The sequence below is a fragment of the Penicillium oxalicum genome, chromosome VIII (genome assembly GCF_001723175.1).
Source record: "Penicillium oxalicum strain HP7-1 chromosome VIII, whole genome shotgun sequence".
Taxonomy (NCBI): Eukaryota; Fungi; Ascomycota; class Eurotiomycetes; order Eurotiales; family Aspergillaceae; genus Penicillium; species Penicillium oxalicum.
Genome location: NC_064657.1, coordinates 1182150 through 1204084, shown reverse-complemented (window position 1 = coordinate 1204084; position 21935 = coordinate 1182150). Strand labels below are relative to the sequence as shown.

General features: G+C 53.0%; 7 protein-coding genes across 7 annotated transcripts; 5 read left to right on the top strand and 2 right to left on the bottom strand.

Moving 5' to 3' along the window:
* Positions 1-1068: 1068 nt before the first annotated feature.
* Positions 1069-1290, top strand: POX_h09720 (uncharacterized protein; the record flags this gene model as incomplete). Its single annotated transcript, XM_050118468.1, has 1 exon — positions 1069-1290. The coding sequence occupies one exon, from the start codon at positions 1069-1071 to the stop codon at positions 1288-1290; it is 222 nt and encodes a 73-aa protein (XP_049965255.1).
* Positions 1291-2902: 1612 nt separating this feature from the next.
* On the top strand, positions 2903-4747 carry POX_h09719 (Oxalate decarboxylase OxdC; the record flags this gene model as incomplete). Its single annotated transcript, XM_050118467.1, has 7 exons — positions 2903-3203; positions 3273-3362; positions 3418-3433; positions 3486-3657; positions 3725-3792; positions 3854-3974; positions 4031-4747. The coding sequence occupies 7 exons, from the start codon at positions 2903-2905 to the stop codon at positions 4745-4747; spliced, it is 1485 nt and encodes a 494-aa protein (XP_049965254.1).
* Positions 4748-5386: 639 nt separating this feature from the next.
* Positions 5387-7287, top strand: POX_h09718 (Eukaryotic translation initiation factor 3 subunit; the record flags this gene model as incomplete). The annotated part of the gene is made up of 2 exons (XM_050118466.1): positions 5387-5594; positions 5729-7287. The coding sequence occupies 2 exons, from the start codon at positions 5387-5389 to the stop codon at positions 7285-7287; spliced, it is 1767 nt and encodes a 588-aa protein (XP_049965253.1).
* Positions 7288-8225: 938 nt separating this feature from the next.
* POX_h09717 (uncharacterized protein) lies at positions 8226-9775 on the bottom strand (the record flags this gene model as incomplete). The annotated part of the gene is made up of 4 exons (XM_050118465.1): positions 8226-8688; positions 8801-9361; positions 9439-9526; positions 9613-9775. The coding sequence occupies 4 exons, from the start codon at positions 9773-9775 to the stop codon at positions 8226-8228; spliced, it is 1275 nt and encodes a 424-aa protein (XP_049965252.1).
* A 2092-nt stretch (positions 9776-11867) lies between these two features.
* Positions 11868-13684, top strand: POX_h09716 (uncharacterized protein; the record flags this gene model as incomplete). Its single annotated transcript, XM_050118464.1, has 2 exons — positions 11868-13002; positions 13053-13684. The coding sequence occupies 2 exons, from the start codon at positions 11868-11870 to the stop codon at positions 13682-13684; spliced, it is 1767 nt and encodes a 588-aa protein (XP_049965251.1).
* A 1382-nt stretch (positions 13685-15066) lies between these two features.
* POX_h09715 (uncharacterized protein) lies at positions 15067-17912 on the bottom strand (the record flags this gene model as incomplete). Its single annotated transcript, XM_050118463.1, has 3 exons — positions 15067-15657; positions 15736-17735; positions 17816-17912. 3 exons carry the CDS (start codon positions 17910-17912, stop codon positions 15067-15069), a joined length of 2688 nt encoding a protein of 895 aa, XP_049965250.1.
* A 1625-nt stretch (positions 17913-19537) lies between these two features.
* POX_h09714 (uncharacterized protein) lies at positions 19538-20512 on the top strand (the record flags this gene model as incomplete). Its single annotated transcript, XM_050118462.1, has 1 exon — positions 19538-20512. The coding sequence occupies one exon, from the start codon at positions 19538-19540 to the stop codon at positions 20510-20512; it is 975 nt and encodes a 324-aa protein (XP_049965249.1).
* Between the last annotated feature and the right edge of the window lie 1423 nt (positions 20513-21935).

The following is a 21935-nucleotide window of genomic DNA, read 5'->3' as shown; positions in this document are numbered from 1 at the left end:
CAGCTCCATTGCATCTCTTTGTTGTGATAGGAGATATTGTGGTGTTGTGATAGGTATAGTTCCAACCCTTGAGCTTCTTACAATGCTCATGACTGCATACATAGGGTGGTGGCCTGAAAAAGATGTTCTAGCCATGATTCGGGCGATGTAGACAGAAAGACATCACAGGGTTGGAGTTGAATACGTGGACAAGAGAAATGGAGTGGCAGGGATTTCTGTTGATTAAAATCATATCTATTGCATCGCGCTGGAGGAGGTGAGTGCCTGTTGGTGTGACACGAGGCAGAACATGGTTCGTGGTGATAAAGGCAAACTTTCAAATATGTCTTCTACTTTATGACCGGGCCTGATAGATTGATTACGTGTCGCTCATATTGGGTGGATGAGTCTCTGATAGGACTCTCTGGATCTGCTTTCAGATACTCTCATGGATGGAACGAGTGATATCAGGTAGCCGCTGCTTCTCTTTGACTTTTTTTCCCTAGCTGCCTGCCCGAGATCCCAGGTCTACGCCCAATATGAGGCTCTAGTTCTGGGGTTTCTATTTTTTCAAGACCTTACTTCACAATGGAGATAGAGAAAGTAAAGCAATCAACGCCTTGGAGGGCCTGATATCACCTCACTTTCTCTTATTAGAAAGGAGGGCCGCCCGCATGACGAAATTGAGCCTGACAGTCACTGGACGAGATCACACTACGTAGGTAGGACTGAGATTATCTGGCTGCCTTACGAGAAAGACAGCCACCCCATTCTCAAGCTCTTACAGCATAACAAGACTCTGGCAGGTTCTGTACAATGGATGGGGATGGCACTGAAGAGAAATGATGCGAACCTGGGACTCCTCATCCCCGGCCGGTGTCTCCTGTCTTAAGGCTACCCTCTGCTCAAAGTGCTACCGCGATGACGTGGTCTGGGGGTCAGGGGGGCTTATTCTGTTTTGTCGTTCTTTTTTTTTGAGTATTCAATATTTTCCTGTCATGTCGTTGCCAAGAGAAGCAGTGCATCCGGGGAAATGTTGGTAGAAGGTAGGTACCGAGTAGGAAAGCTGCTTCAAAGAACGTTGATTCAATGCCAGGGCAGATTCCTGCTTTGGCAGATGCGCTGACACCAGCACCAAGTTCCTTGTCTTTCTCACTTGAAGACTCTCTCCACCGACAACTCTGTTTCGTCTCCAAAAACTCCGATTTGGAAATGGCGCCAATTGAACTGATCGACACCATGACCGGCATGCTTCTTTACCGACCGCCTCGCGTCTCCACACATCATTCAAGCAAAGCCGGGGATTTTTGAATTCGCAACTGGGCCTTTAAAGCACTCGTAGCTCGTCTGTGTAAACAGCCGTGTTTTCCAGACTCGTCCGATCCGTGATCTGCACCCCCTCCTGCGGGGAATCAATCCACTTCAAGCGGATAACTCGGATGCAGACAAACTGAGTCAACGGGGTAACGGTGCAGGCCGTGGCCTTTTCTTTTTCTCCTTTTCTTTTCTCGATTTGAAGTCAAGCCCAGTCCTGACGGACGAGCTGCTCTCTGCACATGATGTGTGGGTCCCACAATTGCGTGTCCTTCATTTAAGATGATGACTTGCATGTCGGATCCACTGCCTTGGTGAGCTTGAGCGAAAGCTTGGTCCTTTGCGGCTTGACTGCGTCAAATATCAGTTCCTTGCTTTTCTTTTTCTGTTTGTCTCTTACTTGCTTTTAAGGCGACCTTTGCAGGCGTGATCTTATTTGGTAGAACCTCCGGGCTGCCCGAAGAAAACACCAAATGAAGAAAGCGACCAACGCAGCAAGATCGGGCTGAACCGAAATTCCTATTTCAAGGCATTGGTAGAGAGTCACTCCAACAGATCGCAACGCGAGTGCTCGCTTCCAGAAGGTCATCAAGGTAGGCGCCGTGGCTGGAGATGGTGCCGTGAACCAACAGAATTGGCATGCATGATGATGATTGGGATCCACTAAATTACATCCAAAGTGGACGAGAGCCAGTTAATTTGTGAGTTGATCTGTTTTTTGGGGGGGGGGCAAGGTTCCAAGAGCACCATCAGATTAGGCGGCATCAATAATCCATGCATGTTCGGCATGTCTTGCAAGGGGTCCCGATTGTGGTCCATATTTGATCAGATGACGTGGACACACATTATTCATCTTCTTGCACCGAAGAGCCGAGAGTTACAAGACTGTCGATGTTTGAGCAAGAGACAATGCGGGCAAAGCAATATCCATGGCGAGTCAGAAAATGTACAGACAATCTACGCATGACCGGAGAAAAAAAATGGGGGGTCGAAGGGCCATGAGCTAGCGAGTCCAGGGCCAGATTTCGATATCTGCCCTTGGAAGGCTGCAGAGTACCACAGAATTCAACTGTCTCGGCCCTCGCACTCCACCAGCCACCGACGCGTAGCAACGGAGATTGCGCTCGGAAGAAAGACTTCTCCCACTATGCCTTGGGGAAATTGAGTCCCGCAAATCCCGCCTGACCTCCTGAGATGCTATGAGACTGCTAGGCGGCAACGAAGAGAACATGCTGATGCAATTTTTGCGGTCCGGTCCCAGACGTGAGGGGATGTTGCATAGCCTCCGCTCAAGCAGTGTACAAGCCTATGAAAGGCTGGAGATGGGTGTTTGTTCCTCACGGCTCTCACATGCGCAGTGGGGAGGCGAAATCATCGAATGGTCAGTTGCAGTTGGGGTGATTCCGCCGATGACGCTGCCTGAAAAGCCCGTGAACTCTGGCCTTCTTGATACAGAGCCTGGAAATTGGCTATAAGAGATGGGGTCTTGACCACGAATTGTGATCATGGTAGTCGCAAACAACACGACTCATCTGACTGAAACATCAGGCAATCTTCCGTGGTAAATACGTCCCTTTTTCTTCTCTCTTGAGTTGACCACTTCATCGAGATGAAGACCATCAGCTTCACATTTGCTCTATACTCGGTCTCTGCTCTTCTACCGATTGCAGAGACTGCTCCTACTTCGAAAAAAGACAGTTCCCCGGCCAATCCTAGCTTGAGAGGCTCGTCAGAGCTTGTCGGATACTCGCCAACTGAAGTTGTGGCGAATAGTCCCAAGCCGGATATCAAGTATAAACTCTCGCAAGGACAGAAAGAGAATGCAAATGTTGGGGCATACTTGGATTTCGAAAATGTTGCAAATCCGCAACCTATTCGAGGAAGCCGCGGCAGTGATGATCCTGGTCCACGTATGTCCTCGAGATCCGTGTCTAGTGCAAAAACTTTGGTGACGCACAATATTGACATGATGTTCTCAGGAAACTACTACTATGACCGCATCAACAGTGACAAGTTGGCACCGCCCGGAACCGATCATGGGTCGACAATCAACGCGCAGTGGCCGATGGGTATGTTATCGTTGTCTATCCCGGTGGCAGGGCAGTAGCTAATGTCCAAAATTAGGGCTCAGTCACAACAGGTATCTGTACTGACCCAGGTTCAAACTACAATTTTTTCTGACCCCCGCATAGACTAGGACTTGACAATGCCGGTTGGGCCCGACAGGAGAACACCGTCGTGATGCCCGATGCCACAGACATGGCCGGCGTGGACATGCGACTCGAGCCAGCGGCGTATCGCGAGCTACATTGGCACGTGGCTGCGGAATGGTCCCTCGTATTGAATGGATCTTGCCGAGTCCAGGTATGAGTTTCCGGTCCATTATAAGCAGCCAGATTTCTTTGAAGGAGAGACTGACTTGTCCTGTCAGGCCATTAACGAAGATGGAGAAACCTTCGTGGACGACTTACAAGCTGGTGATGTCTGGTTTTTCCCTCCGTGAGTTGCAAAACAACCCGACGCTTCCTTCTCCAGTTGCCTGAGCTAAATCTCTCACAAGCGGGATTCCTCACTCCATTCAAGCACTTGATGACGGCGTGGAGTTCCTTCTGGTCTTTGACCAAGGAGATTTCAACGAAGATAACACTTTCCTCGCATCAGAAGTCTTCATGCATAACCCGGTACGCTCAGGCCATCCACTCCAGCAAACCACCAAGTCTCTAACACCAGAAAATAGCGAGAGGTGTTGGCGAAGGACCTGGGAGTCCCCATGACCGCCTTCGACGACATACCCACCGAGGAGCTGTACATCTTCAACGGTACCCCCGCCCCAGAGCACATCGAGGACCAGAATGTAACGACATCAGCCGGAGTAGTTCCCCGGTCGAGAAGCTACTCGTATCATTTCTCTCAGCAACCAGCACATGAAGTCGCGGGAGGTTCGGTGAAAATCGTTGATCCGCTCACTTTTCCTATTGCGAGCAACTTCTCTGCGGCTGTGGTGACGGTTCACCCAGGTGGAATGCGCGAAATTCACTGGCACCCTTCTAGCGATGAGTGGACGTTCTTCATCGGAGGTCAGGGCCGGGCAACACTCTTTACCCCTCCCGATGCAGCGACGACGTTTGATTACCGCGCCGGAGACGTGGCTTACTTTCCAAAGTCCAACAGCCATTATATTGAGAATACAGGTAGCGAAGACTTGATTTTCCTGGAAGTGCTGCAGGCACCCAAATTTACAGGTGAGTCCACCGATCCTTTTCGAGGTATTTTGCTCTGGATCGCTAACTTGGATAACGCGAAAAAAAAAGACATGGCGCTGGGTCAGTGGATTGCATCCACCCCAAGACAGATAGTCAAGGACACTTTGCACCTGAGCGACAATACACTTGATCAACTCAAGACTGAAAAGCAATATGTCGTTGCTGGCGAGCCCAAAGCCTCGGCAAATTAATGAATGGGTTATGCGTTGATGTCGCGTCAAACTGTGCTTTGCGGGTCTTCGATATAGAATCTGGTAGTATAGCCCTGTGTAATCATCACGGCATTGTGCACCGGCTAGATAATTCAATGTTTTCGTTTTTTTTTTCTTTTTGCGAGTCGGTCAATAATTCAAAAATTGCAAATGGTGCTGGATCTACCAGCACCAAGAATGCCGGAACGATACTGTCAAAAAGTGAAACCTTCCGATTGAGACAGCCATCTAATCGAGGAAAAGAACCCGAGTCAGTAGTGAACAGAACATAGACCTGCGAGATGAGCCACTGGATTCGAATTTTGAGTCTGAGAAAGACGCCCCTTTTTTTTTCTTTTACCTTGCAGGTGGCAGCAAATCATGTAGAATAAGATAAACACCAAAAATCGAAACAAAATAACATAAGAAATTCCTACGTAGTTTGTCTGACCCGCCACAGTTTACTTCTTTTCAGGAACAAAGAGACTGCGCCACGTGATGTGCGGCGCTCACCGCTCAGCGGCACCAGCCACATTCTCGCGACACAAAAACTTCCCGCCGATAATCTTCACCCCACGCTTCAAAACCCACTATCCACCGCTTGCCTTTGTGTCTTCGGTGTATATCTACAAAATCAAAATGGCCCCGATGTCTATTGCCGACCTCGTCGCCGCTCTGCCGGCCGAGGATACCTGGGGTCCTGCTACCTCAGGTGACAACATGCTTGGCGGTGTTCCTTACGCTCCTTTCTCAAAGGGCGACAAGCTTGGCCGTATGGCTGACTGGACCGCCGAGTCCAAGGACCGTGCCGGTCAGGGTCGCCAGCAGTACAACCGAAACTTCAGAGGTAAGCGCATTGAACTCGCTTCAGAAAAAGGGGAAAGGCCATTCTCTGGCTTTGTCTTTCGTTTTGTCTGTTCGCAATATCGAGGATCTCCACATTGAGAATATTTTGCTGACAATCTCTGCCCCATCCCTTAGACCAGCAGGTGTACGGTGCTGGCTCCAGCAGCCTGTTCACCATTCAGGGCGCCGAGGACGAGTCCTCTTTCTCTGTTGTCGACAACACCCGCACCTCGACGAAGCGCACCTTCGGACGTGGCGGTGGTACCGTCTTCCGTGGCCGTGGTGGCCAGCGTGGTGGCCAGCTTCAGCGCGGCGGTGGTCGTCGTGGTGGTTTCCAGCGTGCTGGCGGTGGTCGTGGTCAGGACCGCGGTTACGACCAGCGCGGTAACCGTGGCCGTGGCGGCCGTCGTTTCGGCTGGAAGGACTATGACAAGCCTCAGCGTACCCGTGAGCCTTCGGTCAATATTCGTCCTGACTGGCAAATGATTGAGGAGGTGGACTTCAGCCGTCTGTCTAAGTTGAGCATGGATGTTTCCGAGGGTGAGGATCTCGAGACCTACGGTTTCTTGCACTACTACGACCGCTCCTACGACAAGGTCCCCGTTAAGGGTTCCGAGCGCAGACTCCAGAGCCTCGACCGTGCTGCCTACAACGTTACCACCTCGCAAGATCCCGTCATCCACGAATTTGCCGAGAAGAACGAGGCCACTATCTTCGCTACTGCCGATATTCTTTCCATGCTCATGTGTGCCACGCGCAGCGTGTACTCTTGGGACCTCATCATTGTCCACCAAGGTGGCAAGATTTATCTTGACAAGCGTGCCGGTGCCTCTATCGATCTTGTCACCGTCAACGAGAATGCCTACGATGCCCCTCTTGAGGTTTCCGAGACCTCAGGCAAGCAGGAGCAGATCAACACTCCCAGCGCTCTGGCCATGGAGGCTACCTTCATCAACCACAACTTTGCGCTCCAGACCGTGACCGAGTCCGATGACGCTAAGGTCACCTTCTCCCACCCCAACCCCTTCTACAACGAGGCCGAGGAGACCGAGCCTCTTGCCTCCAAGGGCTACAAGTACCGCCGCTTCGACCTTGGCCTCGAGCGCGACGGAGAGGAGCCCCTCCAGATGATCGTCCGTACCGAGGTGGACGCCGTGATGAAGAACCCTACCGGTGGTGCTGACCAGCAGCTGGTCGTCAAGGCTCTCAACGAGTTCGACAGCAAGGCTCCTGGTTCTGGTAACGCCCTTGACTGGCGCAGCAAGCTCGCCTCCCAGCGTGGTGCCGTCCTCGCCACCGAGATGAAGAACAACTCTTCCAAGCTCGCCCGCTGGACCACCCAGGCCATCCTGGCCAAGGCCGATGCCATGAAGCTCGGTTTCGTCTCCCGTGCCAACCCTCGCTCTGCGGCTGGTCACGTCGTTCTCGGCGTTGCTGGCTACAAGCCCAAGGAGTTTGCTGCTCAGATGAACTTGAACCTCAGCAACGGTTGGGGTATTGTCCGCACCGTTGTCGACCGCATCCGCGCTCTGGATGCCGATGAGCCCGAGGATGCCGTCAAGAAGTACGTTCTCATCAAGGACCCCAACCGCAACGTTCTCCGTCTCTACAATGTGCCCCCTACCGCCTTCGAGGAGGATGACGAGGCCGAGATTGAGGAGAAGAACGAGGATGAGGATGAGAGTGACGAATAGATCTAATCTGAATTGCGTTTGCATGGATGACTCTACCCCCCCTTTTTTTTTGCAATGACTTGATTTTTTCTAAAAAATTTCCCCCCTTCGAGGTGCTCTCTACCTGACCTTTTTTTTTTCTCCTCTACCTCCCTGCACCTACTTTTTTCATTTGATCCATTTGTGTGCATTACGTTGCAAAAGTTTGAATCAGGAATGTCACGAGCCCTTACAACGAAGTCCTTTCCTTCTGTATATCGCTCAATCTCGAACCTATTGCTACCATGCTCTCCGATATGATTGAATTGAAACCATAAGATAATCATCTCCGAACCTCCGAGCTGCGTAATCATCTTATTATTTTTTTTCAGATAGAAACTAGACGCTGCTGCATAGGCATTGTTCAGCTAGGCTGGGCAGACTTGCATGGAACCTTCCGAGTTCAATTGGTTGTGGAGGGTTTGGGATTATGTGAGCCTCTGTCCTGGGAACTGTCAGACTGGATGGTCATCAAGTTATATACATTCTCTCTAAATTAGACCACGAAAGAGAAGAGAAAAATAAATAGACCCCTCAAAGTTGACCAGTTGTTTCACGACTGCAGCAGGGCAAAAAGTCGAAAGGATGACCTAGAGGGGGAAAAAAAGAAAAGGAATGTTGACCGAATAGGCAAAGGGAAGGGCAAAAATGTACCGCGCAGGCCAACGCCATACCAGACGACGACCCCTCCTCTGCAGAGATGAGAACACAAGGAAAAAAGAAATGAAAATGTGCCAAAATAGAATCCATCTCCCTGCAGCAGATGGGATGGGATTATGCTCCGAGTTTCAAAGCATATCGGAAAAGAATGTCAGATCAAGGACGGATGAACAGCGATGGCATTGTTGCATCGCTAGCCAGAAAAAGGAAGCCAAAAAAATAAGCTCGACTCTGTTCGTATGCAGATTCAAACCAGCAAATCACGCATACATCGAGTCATCCCGGACTCGAACGGTGGTGAGGTCTACGGTTGTACCAAGGACGCTGCTGAGACAGTCAATCAATTCAAAGTCTTCCACGACGGCTCCAAAGCCGTAGCAGCGAACTTTGGTATTGAGGGTTTCGATGATGATCTTAATGTCTTCGCGTCGAAGAGAATGGTAGAGCTCATGGTTCTTGAGGCACTGGAGGGCCATGATGGGCGTGATTTGTCCATCTGTGACAAGCTGGCGACTGAGGTTGAGTAAGGTGCTGAGATTGGCCAGAGGGAGATCGTAGGTCTTGTGTGGGTATGTTTGTTCGGAAGTTGTGTTGGCAATGTAGCTAGGTGGAGGGCAACTGGCCATCAAGGCGTGGCCTGAGAAAGGCATATCCTCATCGTCCGCCTCGGTGATTGAGCGGCGACAGAGATAGTCGGTGTGTTCACGACAGGGACCCTCAAGCCTGTCCAAGCGTTAGCAAGAAGAAAAAAAAATAAATCATTATTACTTCATTGAACTTTTCCAGTCCGCGGGCAAGAATCACGAGGGGCTTGTAATCGTCGGGTGAAACGCACGTCAGGATAAAGTCAATCTGAAGCTGAGGGTCGCTTTCAAAGACCCCTCGCATGGTCGGTACCGCCGGGTCCAGAATTCGACCGGCAGAGGAACGGTCCATCGCCATGTTCTCACTGGGACTGGCATGATAGACCTGTGGCTGGGGCGCGAAGCCCATTGAGGCTGCCAGATCAGGCTGCTCCACACTATGCACGGCCTGTGGACTGAGTTCCGGAGAGATGGAGGTGGCCGGGGTGATGCTTTGGTTATTGGCCCGGTGGGTGTTGGAAAAGGCAACCGAGTTTGATCCTGTGCTGCTCGGGGCTACTGGACTCGAGTGAAATCCTCCCATGGCGCCCCGATCCGCCATTCGTTGCTCCAGCTCCGACGCAAAGTTGATCCCGTGAGTAGCGAGAATTTCCTTCAGGATGTCATTCTCACTTTGTGCCTTCTGAAGCATCTCCTGGTGTTGCTGGATGGAGACCTTGGCTTCGGAGATTTCATTGGTGTACGCCTCTCGTAATCGGGACACTTCGGTCTCCAGTGCGCGCATGTACTGCTCCTTCCGTTCGCGATGGGTTCTACCGCCATGGGTGAGTCAATCGAAATTCATCCTTGCCGGACGAGCCGGTCCCAATGATTCATGTGGTTTCGATACCTCTGGGCTTGCCGATTGAGCTCTTGACGTCGGGTCAAGGCGGGCTTACTGTCGGGTTTGGGTCCACGACGTTTGGGTGCCGCGCCATCTACATCAACCGACACAATGAGTATGGGGTTTGTCTCAGCTGCCCGATCGGCACGGAGGGATTGATATGCGCGCACAAACACAAACCTCGCGTGACTTTTTTGGGACCCGTAAAGATCTTGAAGAATTCAGTGCCAAATGTGCCCCTGTTGGGAGTTCCGGGCTGTGAGACTAGATTTGACGAGACCGGGTGGCCCGCAGACGCGGGCGGCGCCGGCGAAGAGAGATTAGCGTGGGTCGGCACAGCCATGAGGGATCAAGAATGTGGGAGGCACATGGTGTCATGAACATGTCTCTCTGCATGCCTCCGTCTTCTGGAACATTTTGGCAGGGCACCGGGCAGAAGAGGACGAGTGAGGAGCATCAATTGTACGTGGAAGCACCAGAGGCACTCAGTCTGTGAGCAGGAATGGATGAGAACCCGCCACCAGATCTGTTGTGATCGGCTTCCCCCCAATCTCATCGGCGAGAAGAGTACGGTCGCCACAATGGAGCCTCCGGGGGGGGGGTTGAGATTGGATCCACGAAGGTCAGACGAGAGCACTTACCCGACAGCTGCTGCGCATCTAGCGGATAGACGCCGGCAGAAGACATGGCGACGGAAAAAAAGAAAAAAGTGTTCGTATACCCAGGTTAAATAATTACTGGGACCCCGAAATTGATGGGGGAGAAAGGATGAAGAGATTCAGAACAAGGTTTCCTAACGGTCGCCGACTAGAAAGGATGCTCCAGGACGAGCGTCCGAGCGGGCAATTGTGGATTGTGATGAATCTCAGACGAGCCGAACCGAGAAGACTTGGGACCGAAGATGCTTGGCCGAGACTTTTGCAGGATCCAGGAGACCCGTGGAGTTGTGGGAAGATTGAGGGAGGAGAGAGAAGAGAAGGGTGATGGAAAAGATTCTAGTCCCAGCCGGTCGATGGAAGTTCAGAAAACGAAGCAGACCCCAACGGTGGTCATGATTCTCTTTTTTTTTCTCTCTTTCTCTTTGAGGGGGTGGTCAACTGTACTTAAGGATACGGCTCCCGTGACACCAAATGCCCGCTTTCCGCCCGCACAGACGACCGTCACGCTCATGTACACGGGACTTTGTGATCTCGGTGCTGCACGGCTGCAGAATGCAGGTTCTGGTGGGATTTCTGTCCCAATCGAATGGCAGTTGATCGATCAGTCCCAGAGTATTCACAGTCGAGCGTGGCCTCGATACCATCCAGACGCTGGATTTGACCCTGTTGGGGAGAGGAACCGTGACATGGACCAGGATCACGGATATCGGACTGGAGTTGCATCTGGCCGATCCATTGCAAGACCGGTGGTGATCGACACGGTGGTTATGATATCCGTCGGAGTGGTCGTGCGTTAGGGGAGGGTGGGAAAAGTACAGCCGGTGACTGTGTGTGAGATTGACTGCCGCTCTTGACTCGATTTCCACATGTACTCCTGTTTGATGAGTCGCCAACTACGAAGCGTCGGAGGCGTACATTCTTCAGCGCCGCCTCGAGTTTGTGCCAGCTGTTGTCGACTAGACTTGATTAATAGAGGCACCTCCAAGCCAGTACTGGATGCACCTCCGACTACGATAACCATGATGACTGGGGGGAGGGGGGGGGGGGGGGGGGGGGGGGAAGAAGCCTAGTACAATGCACTCATCTTGCCCTCTTGGTGAAATTGTCATCATCCATGTCGATAACGAGACTTTTACTTTTGCCGTTGAATCATCGAAAGGAGAGTCTGAACCAGTGTCGACTTACGAGGTCCACCCTGCAACGATCGGGAGAGGAATGACTCTTCGTGGAAAGTCAACACAAACTCCAGCTTACAGGATAAGATATCCCCCCCCCCCCCCCTCCGACGTTTCGACAATGGTTGTGAGAAGACTTGTACACTTTGTACGGTATTCCGAGTGTCGCAGGTCCATTGGAGATTTTTAACCGAACCGAACGAGTGTTTCATACGAGTCATGAATCTGACCTCAAGCAACCTCCAAGAGTATATAGTGATGTACAGACTGCATTGTAGTAGCCTCGTCCGGCTTCGTCGTGGTTCATCTACCGATATTCGCGGTACTCCCAGGAATGCTCATGCGTCCAATCGACACAGGCTTAGGAACCAAGATCCGTTCATGGTGACGAACTCCAGGCGCAGAACCTAGAACTCGCAATAAGGAGTCAACCCCGCCGATCGCAACGAGCCAGGCAGCTCGCTGGGAGCTGATAACCTTCAAAGTCACCAGGTCCATGACAAATGTGACCATTCGTTGCGGCCCCTAAAGAGAGTTGGACCATCAAAGGGGGAAAACAGTCCCCCCTCAAATGAAGAATAGACGGCGTATGACAATCGCCATGGTCAATAATGCGGGTCGAGACGCACAGGTTGCATCGAGACGTGGACGTGTCCGAGAGAGTCCCCCTCGACCTCTTAGTTCTCAGAATGAACACCGGAGTGGAAGTGAGGTGAGCTCCCGTGACAAATCCATCTCACAAGTCATCTGCAATTCTGGCAGCGCTGCACGTCCACGGCATGGACCTCTTTTCCCTGTGATCTCCACCGGCACTCCTTCGGCACTCGATAGTCCCATTCCAGCGATTCCACTCCACGACCCACCACCGGTTCGTGACTCCACACCCCCGAGCCCTACGAGAAGGCCGGAAGAGAGTGCAGTTTGGTCTCCCAACCTCCGAGAAGAAGAACAAAAGAAAAAGGTCCTCGGAATCTCGTGCGCTCCAGATCACAAATCGGAGAGATTGCTCCCGATGAAGTGGACGACAGATGAGCATCAAGAGGAAGAGAATGAGGTAGAGATTCTGGTCCACGTCTCCGCCCCCAGTACCGCCCGCGATGACGCTCGATACAGAGCGCAAGTGGCCGCCATACGCGCCTTGAAATCCGTTTCGCATCCAGGCCTGATCCCTCACCGTGATCTGCGTGGCAGGGAAGGAGAATCATCAGCGGTGATTGGAGCACATCCGAGCAGCGGCACTTTGCGTGCGACCCGCCAGGTCAAGGGGAAGTTTGTTTCCGGACCATCAGACCTATCGCTCGAGTCGGCAAGAAAGGCAAATCCCATCCCGGCAAGTCTCGAAAATGAGGCAAAGCAGATGATCCGCGAGCCTCAAAGGGATCGGGGTCTCTCTGCACGGCCCGACCATGCTGTTCCGCCCGTCGCCAAGGTCTCGTCGCATGGCGTGAACGAGCGCTCCCCAGCAGGCGTGGTGGCTGCGAGCAATCGCACCGACAAGGTCGGAGCGCAGACCACGACGGCTACTGCCGCAAGGATTGCCAATTCCACGCCACAGCGCGAGGATCGTCCGTCGATCGGCGCTGGTCGAATGGAGAGAAATCAAATCAGGCTCGGGCCGCTGACCACCGCAATCAGGCCCGCATCGCCCTCGTCAGATCAGATGCGGGATCTGCAGGGGAAGAAGGAGAAGCAGAAGCAGAAGGAGGAGACGATCGATCTCGATTCCGAGTCTCAATGTTCGCCCAACGCGATGAGGAGTTCCATCAGTGTGATTCCAGATTCACAGCCCGAAGGGACGCCCACGGCCATCGAGCAGCCAGTCCATTCGACAACAAAGTGCGCAGACTCTCCTCGCCGTCGCCATCGCCATCGCCATCGCCATCGCCGTCCGCGATCCACGGCCGAGAGAATTCACCGGCGCGATCAGTCAAGCGGCGACGGGTCGAAGCAACCGAGGCTCGGCCCGCGCAGGATCATGCATTCAGCAACGGGGCGTCTGCATTCAAAATGACCACAAACACTCCAACTGTCGCCTCGTCTCCCCTCCGGGCCCATCATGCTGATGCAACGCTCGCTTCTCCGAATGAAACTTGCCCCGTTCTACTCCCAACGAAGCAATCCAGACTGGACCCTCGTCCTCCTCCTCATCCCCATACCCAGTCGCAATCCAATCGAGCACACAGCCACTCTCGATTCATCTCCACGAATCTCCCCCGAAACACCGACCAACCCAGTGCCTCCTTGCCTCTCTCCCACTCACCATTCAACCTCCTCCCCCACCAATCTCCAACTCCCCCTTCACCACACACATCACGCCCACTCTGGCCATGCTCACAGAACGACTCAATCCAGCCCGTACCTATCAGCCTCTTCATCAAGCGCGCGACCTCGACCCCCTCGAGCGTGGATACTGGCTGATGCACACACCCATCCAACCAGCCCTCACCACACCCCCCTCTCCATCTCCAATCGCATCCCCTTCAAAACACCCACAATGCAATTCCCCCTCCCGCTCCCCAATCTGGTCCGAATCAGACTTTTCCAGATTCTGGTCCTTCCTCTCCGGCTTCATTGGCGAAGCCCGCGCAGGATGGGGCGTATGGTGTTTTGCAGAATGCCCCCCTGCATCCCCCTCTACCTCACTACAATATCACATCTCAAACACACAGATAGAAAAAACCCACCTGAAAACACAACCCGTGGACTTGGAACGGAAGAATCCGGGGGTCAAACCTTTTTCTAGCACGACGGAACTAGGGGCAGAACTTGTGATGGTCAAAGTATATGCGTGGGGCGAAATCGCCAGGCATATCTACTTGTTGCTCTATTTAGCAAGTGAGCGGCGAGTGAAAGGTATGGGGTTGAAATGGATCGATGCAGGCGAGCATCTTGTGATTCAGATGTCGTGAATTCGTCCCCGTTGGCTATGGAGGGGGAGGGGGGAGGTAGACATCTATTAGGTTGGGACTCTGCTGATGAAAGCCAGAAGCAGACCCCTCTTCAGTCGGCAGAAACACAGAGTATGTTTTATTTGGGGAAAAAGCCGGGGAGCTGGATGGACTGGTTGATGCGAGCCACCAGTCGTCAAGGTATCACACGACAGGAATAGTAATCGAAAAAAAATCCCTGAATGACTTTGTTCGATAGAGGGTGATGGCCCCTCCAGCATGTGGATATGGACATGGTGATTAGGCACCAATTTGACGAGTTCGCTGAATGATCCAGCATCACTGCTCAGACCATCCTGACCTGTCAATCACATATCTTCCATCTATACGATCAGATTCACAGAGTACGACTGGATTGGTATTTGGGTCTGCCTAATGTTGATGGTCCACAAAAGTGTAATTGTACAAAGGAAGGAACAGAGGCCAAGTGAGGAGGGGGAAAAGAGGGAGCCTGATACCACACGATGCTTCTTCCTGGCCACAGTCCAAAGTAGATAGGTCCCAAAATTTTCGAAGAATGGCGTCGTTGGAAAATCAAAAGATAGAAAGGGGGCAAAATGGTGAAAGAAATGGCGCACACCACGCGTGCTGTAACTGGAAGAAAAAAAATCACATCCCTTCTTGCGCCAACGCCAGTGAGAGTGTTGTAAAGGGGGGGGGGAAGGGGGAAGGCCGGATTGGACGGGAGGCCGTGAGGGAATGACAATCATGGGAAGGAACTGGTCAAGGCGGCCGTGGAGTGAAGAGGAAGAGAGAGGGGGGGGGGGGGGAGAGAGAAGAGAGAGAGAGAGAGGGTCGACCGGAGTTGGTAGAGGGATGGCATGAAGAGGAGGAGTCGGTCTAAACGGAATCTTAGTAATTTAGCTCTCCGCTACCAGATCCGCCCACAGCGTCCAGATCCTCGTAGCTCTTCAAACTGCGACCCTGGGTGGCCTCCCGTGGAGGAATACCCTGGGAGCCACCGCCCGCGTTCATGGCATCGGGGAAGGGATTTGGAGGAACCATGTTCGCAGCGGGATGGCCGGGAGGCACGGAGAAGTTTGATGGACCACGGCCGCCGGGGCCGTACATGCCTGACATGCGGACAGGACTGAGACGCCCATGGCCGTTGGGAGGACGGCGACGATCATAAGGACCAGAGCGATGCGAGTGCTGTCGATGGCCACCCCGCCGCATCACTCCTGGCTGGTGGAGACCACCGTCGGCAGTGCCGTGCGAGCTGCTCCAAGAACCACCCATGAATCCCGGCACCCCACCCGCTGGAAATCCGGCGGGAAGCGCTGCAGGACTGCCGGCAAAGGCTGGATTATGGAGGCTGAACCCGCGAGGGGTGCCTCCATGTCCATGGCTAGAACCGTGAGGGAAGTGACCATTGCTATTGGCATCGGAGCGAGAAGGAGCGATGCGCGAGGGATCAAGAACGTAAGCATTGACCAGAGCAAGCTGCGGTGGAGGAAGAATTATCAGTTCATCGCTCAAACAAAATCATCTCAAATGGGGATTCACAGGCAACAAACTCACATTACGCTGGATGTTGTCGAACCATTCGCCATGACGCTTTTCGACGTGTTTGCGCCAGAAATTCTCCGCCTTGAACAACTTGGTGCACTCGGGCACCTTGCATCGGTAACGGTCATCGGTTTCCTGTTTGACGTATTTGGCGAGCTCATCCTCAAGCGCCTCCTCCACAGGCTTGCCACCAAGTCGACGGAGATCCGCGTTTTCGGGCTCCAAGATCTGCAACAGCTTATCTTCAAAGGTCTTCACCCAGTTGTATGCACGCTGAAGCTGTTGTTCGGACTTGGACGCTCTCGGCGGCCGTCGGTCCTGTGCCGGTGACGCCTGCTCCTCTCCATCCTCGCTGGGTTCCTTCTTCTTGACTGGGAAGGGCTGCCCAAGGGCGCTGGCACGGGCAACCTCCTTGGCCTGTTGAGAAAGACCAGTCCGCGGGCGTCGAAGATGACCACCAGGACACTTGCGACCCAACTCGTGGACAGAGTCGCACTCGAAGACGCAGAAGAAGCAGAAGTTGTGAACCCGACGAAGATATTCAACCATCAGATCCAACTTCTTTTTCTTTGACAACAGTTCCTCATCATCCACCTCGTCATCGTCCGCATGATCCTGCTCCTCACCCTCCTCCATTTCCCCGTCTTCACCGCCGTCCTCATCAAAATCATTCTTCTGCTTCTTGACCCTCACGGGCCCGGTGACAGGGGGCTGAAGCCAACCTTTGCCTCGAAGATCATCCACGCGCTCTTCAATTTTGCCCCACCCGTCCACTTCGCCCATCTCAGCATCCATGCTTGAGACCAGTCGTCGGGCGAGCTCGAGGTCACGGTCAATGCGCTCGGGGGCGGAGAAAAGATCCCACAACGCCTTTTTCCGCGGCTGGGCTGCCGGTACATGAACGCCCACGTGGCAGGTGAAATCCCCGTGGACTGGATCAAGAATGGTCTTGTCATTGACGGCCTCGAGTGCCTTTTCAGCGGCATTGACGGTCACAGTTTCACCCATGCCAATGTCATGGTCCAGCTCTTCTTCACGCCCATCGCCCCGTTCCACACTCTGGGTATGCTCGCCGCCAGGGTGCAGCATGATCCATCCCATGCGGTGGAACTTCTTCGAGGGGTTCGGGTCACTCAGGCTGAGCCACTTGAACCCACCGTCATTCTCGCCAAGGTGTTCTTTGCAAAAGTCCTCAATCTTGTCTCGACTCACATTGGGAGCCAAGGTCTTGATAAGCAGAGCGGGCTGAGAGAGCGCGTCATCTCTCAGCTCACCTCCTCGCACAGGGAGAAGGTCCAAGACTCCCAGGGTCTCCCCCACGGCAGTGGCTTCACCTTCTTCCTTTTCAACCACACCGCCCGCACCGTCACTTTCGCTCTTGTAGATACCCTCCAGAGTGAAATCATCGAAAAGGCCCCCATTGAGATCGTGTTCCCACTGTTCGTATGCACCCTTGCGGAAGTTGAGCAGTCGACTACGGATCGGATCTCGGACCTCGGCAACATAGCGCTCCTTGAACCACTCCTCCTCCCGGTGCTGCTGCACGAATGCACGTGCCAGCTTGATTTGCAGATCCACCTTGTATGTGTCGTATGCAGCTTGAATCTGAGCTCTCTCTCTGTCACGGTCATCGCGAGCCTCACGCTCGCCTTTAACGCGATCTGACGGGCGACGGCCTCCGTGCTTGGCGCGCTCTCTTTCCTCCTTGATCGCCTGCTCCGCTCGCCACCATTCGGCAAACCAGGTGAAGCCGACCTGGAAGTCCAGCGTCAACGGGTCCGGAAGAGGATTGGTCGGAAGAGGCCGCTTTCCAAAGTCTTGGCCAGGAATGTACCGGTCGATGTGCATAACGTTCGGGGAAGGAGCACGTCGTCTGTCCTCACGATCACGCGCGGCGTGATCACGCGAACTGTTGTAAAAGTCATCGCGGGGACGGCGATCAGAGGGCTCGTAGCGATCAATCATTGGCGATCGAGACCGGCCACGGCCGCGACCCCGTCGATCCTGTGGACCTGAGAGGTAAGCGTCAGCATGCGCTGTATTTTCCATTGATTGAATCTAGGGAGTCCTCGCTCCTGAAAGTCCTACATACCTGGGGAACGGCGACGATAATCCGATGGTGGCCGACCAAAGGAGTCCGCGTCGCGACCTCGCCCGGGGGAGGCGTCATATGCGTCATATGAATCCATCTTCTCGTAGTCCTGCGTATGCCAATCACAAAAAGAATGAAGTGTGGGCACAAGACCCGTCACACGAAATCCCTTCACAGCGTCAGGCTCCGATATGGTGAGGGCGTAATCAGGGTGGGGGAAAGGGACGGATGCTCGGCGGGTTTGGTCGACCTGTGTTCAGGTGCCTCGAAGGCTAACCTTTGGAATTGTCAATAAAGAGCTCTGGTAGTTGAAGGATTCAGATGGAAGAGCCAAGGCGCTGCGTGTGGTCACTTGCCCAGCAGATGGGGAAAGGGAAAAGGAAGCAAACAAGAAGATGAAACAAGACTAGAAACAAAGATGTATTGTCAAGTTTGTCCGCCCTCGACATGGAGACTTGCCCCTCACCCAAGAGAGCGCTCTAGAAAAGACACGGTGAAGGACATGACGGGAGAAGAAAGTCCTGCGGAATCAGGATGCCAGACCGACGGAGAGGGCCATGTTGCGATCCCGTGAGTGTGCCAATGGCGGATTCGGATCCACGACCGACATTTCTTCCGAGGGAGGAAGTGAAGAAGAGCAAGCAAGCAAACAATTGAGTAACAGAGGGTCTCAAGAGCCCTCAAGGGGTGGGGAGGTGAAATAAGAGCTAAGATGGCGGATGAATGGAGACAAGGGCAAATGTCACAGAGGCACGAGAGCCGTTCTCACACGGCGGAAGACAAAGAGAATTGTAAAATGGCAGTTTGAGAGAGAAAATGAGATGCAGGCCACCTACTTAGAGAAGCCCAGAATACGACTGCGATTGGTCTTGAAGCCCACAAAAACGACAATAGCTCCGTCGCAGGAAGGGAGGTGGAGTGTGTCACGGTGACCGGTTGGAGGTGATCGGGAGGTTGGAGAGAGCTGGAGAAGCGCTAACTCGATTAGGGAATACCGTTGTTCCTGAGTCGGTGCGTCTACGCCGGTCACCTGATCAGAGCGAAACGCGCCGAGCGAGCGAGACCGTGTGAGTTGCAGGCAGCTACTGACCTACCCAAGTAGAGGATCCTGTTCCTCTTGAAGTCTGACAAGTAGACCATTTCAAATCGATGCCGTCAACAGTACTATTGAAGTGAAATAAGTTGTTCAACACAGCGAGGGAAACACAAATTGAGCAGCCCCAAACATTCATTGCTAGGCTGGAATCAAGCTTCTGGCCGTGCTATTCTAGTCGCCTGGGTCTTAGTTGTACCTACCTAGTGCTCCCTACACGGCAATCTCTCTGTTCTCAAGTCGAGACTGACACCCCATGTAAACAACTTTCGTGGCGAGGTTTCTCCAATGACTTCTCAAATCTCACCTCCTTTAGCTCCCGGAGATGGCAACTGAACGCTTTCCTCCTTGTAGGTCCTTTCCAACTTCCCATATGCTGGTGTTGCCCCAGGTCCTGGACCGGATGAACGCAACAACTACTGACCCTAGCTTGAATCCTCCGATTTCACACCCATCGCCAGTCTTATCTCCGAGTCCAGCTCTCTCTTTCTCCGCGATCGAGGCCCGTGCTCCTCTGCCCCAAAGTTCAAATCAACCAGCCCACTTGGACCTGCCGTCATACGAACCCGCATTCCTTTCTGACCAAAACCAAGCAACCCCAAAGTCTTTTTCTTCTCTCTCTTCTCCCCATGAAGGGCTCCCTATTCAATTCCCGCTGGGCCCCGGGTAACAGCGATTCCTACGATCCATATCAATATGAAACTCCTCCTCCTCCTTCCTCCTCCACCTCGCACAGCACAACTTCCTATCAACCACCATCAGACTCGCCTTCTTCCCCATGGCGATCAAAACCCCCTCCTCCACGCACTCATAGTGCCCCCGCACCCCCGTACAGCACACCGTCAACACCATCACATCACCAACGACAACAACAAAAACAGCAGCACCTCCTCCCTCCCGCCGAAGAACTCGCGCGGTTCATGAAACTCGTCTCCCGATTACGCTGGAAACTTCCCTTCTTAGCAGAAGCCTACCGCATTGCCACGGCCGAGCAGAATCCCTCCTCCGAAGCGGAAATCATGTTCAAAATCGACTTTTTCGAATACTATGCTCTTCTCGAGCGCGCCATCGTCCATCTACTCGCAGTCTTCAATATTACCGTGTCCTCGTCGGCTGCCGGTCCGGCGACACGCGGGCGTGTCTACAATTCCACCACCTCCACAAACAATGACGATTTCAATAATTCCACGACTGGCGGCGGTGGCGGTGGGAGGCATGGCTCGTCCACGATGCATCGATACCACGCCAACGTTCTTTCCGCACTGGAATCCGAAACAAGTCCACTTACTCCGGTGCTGGGCTCAGGCCATGTCTTCGAGCAATTGCGCCAGGCAAAAGAGTTGCGCAATCGGTGGAAGACGGCGGATATGACGACGGACCAATTGGCGCGGGATCCGATCGGAGATCGGGACTCGGTGCGGCCGTTGGAGAGCTATGACTTGGAAGGGATTCTAGGCGCCATCTTTGCCGGATTGGAGGAAGGCTTTGTGAGGGCGAGGGAGCATGTTGCCCTGTGCAAGCGACCCGGGGAGAAGGAAGTGGAGGAGGTCAAGGAAGGTGGGTGGGACTTTATGGTGGATGCAATGGATTGGGAGGCTGTTTGATGGCCGGCCCTTGCTCTGGCGGGTATGGCCATTGGCCAACATCTGCCGCTCCTTATCATTTTTCTTTCCATTTCAGTTCAGGTATTTCAGTGGATTGGTCTCTTGGTCCCGGGGGCGCAAGATAAAGTGCTGCTCTGCTTGGCTGGTCCAAAAGTTCCATGCGCCTCCCTGCCATCTACTTCTTACCAAATGAGCCGCATGAGACCAATTCGCTGCGTCATATGATCCAATTTCAGCTTCCCAGGGGAGTCATCCCTGCAGAGAATGATCACCGCTTAGCACATGCACCGTCCGTCTGTCGATGGATAAGTTCTCTCGTTGCGTCGTACTCCGTGGACATGAAATCATGACGGCACACTACCCATCTCATGCCTCCCGTCTACATGTGACGGAGGATGCGACCCTCTACCATGAAATTCAGGTCAAAACCCAAACACCAGCCTAGGGGCCATATGAGATTGGACTCGGCGGAACATGCACAACCGTGTAATTACAGATAATCACAAATCAAATAATAAAAAAAATCAAGGGTTGCCTGACAATCCAAAGATGACAGCGGGAATCACTCTGACCTATTTCCAATGAAGGGGGGAACCTCTCTAAAACCCGATGCGTATTTCAAAATCTCCCAAAGACCCCAGTGAGTAGAGAGCAATCAGAGAAACAACTTGCAACAGGCGCGATGCCTGAGTGGCTAAAGATCGTAGAAGAAAAGAAGAAACGAAGAAAAGTGGCAACAGAAAAGGGCAAAAATCTTCCATACCACTGTCGGTCGATGTACAAAAAGACGAGAGGGAAGATGCCTGAACAGTATGGACAGACGAATCGTCACATAAAGCAAAGCGACAGAGGGGGTGCGCGCCCATTGCGAATGACAGATCATGAGCCCTGGCCGAGCCGGCACGCATGTGAACCTGGCAGCTTTGCGGTAGTATCTGGCCCCCATAATAGAGGATTTGGATGAGAGAAATCCTTCGACCACGAGGGAGCCGGATACAAGGGCAGATCTGTCACGGCATATGGAGAAACCGTCAGAAATGTCAACGTCCTTTCTCATGCTCACAGCATCCAGAGTCCTCGCAGAAACAACAACAAAAGCTGTCCCAGTCTCACAAGCAAAAACGGGACGGACTGACATTTCACAAGAGGAATGTCAAGGGCATAGAATAGAACGGGTGACAGGGTAAAAGCAAAGAAAGATAAGGGCATCCATACACGTTGATCGCTATCAGAATGACGAGAGAGATAGGAGAGGGGCAAAACAAATAAAAGTTTCCAGAATCAGAATCAACAGAGCATCCATCCATAAGCCGTTAGTCGCAACAAAGGAAATCAAACACAATAATCACATCAGAGGGTCACATAAGGAAAAGGTCTTGACATCACGCAATACAAACTGAGCAATAGTCCCCAAACTGGTCCG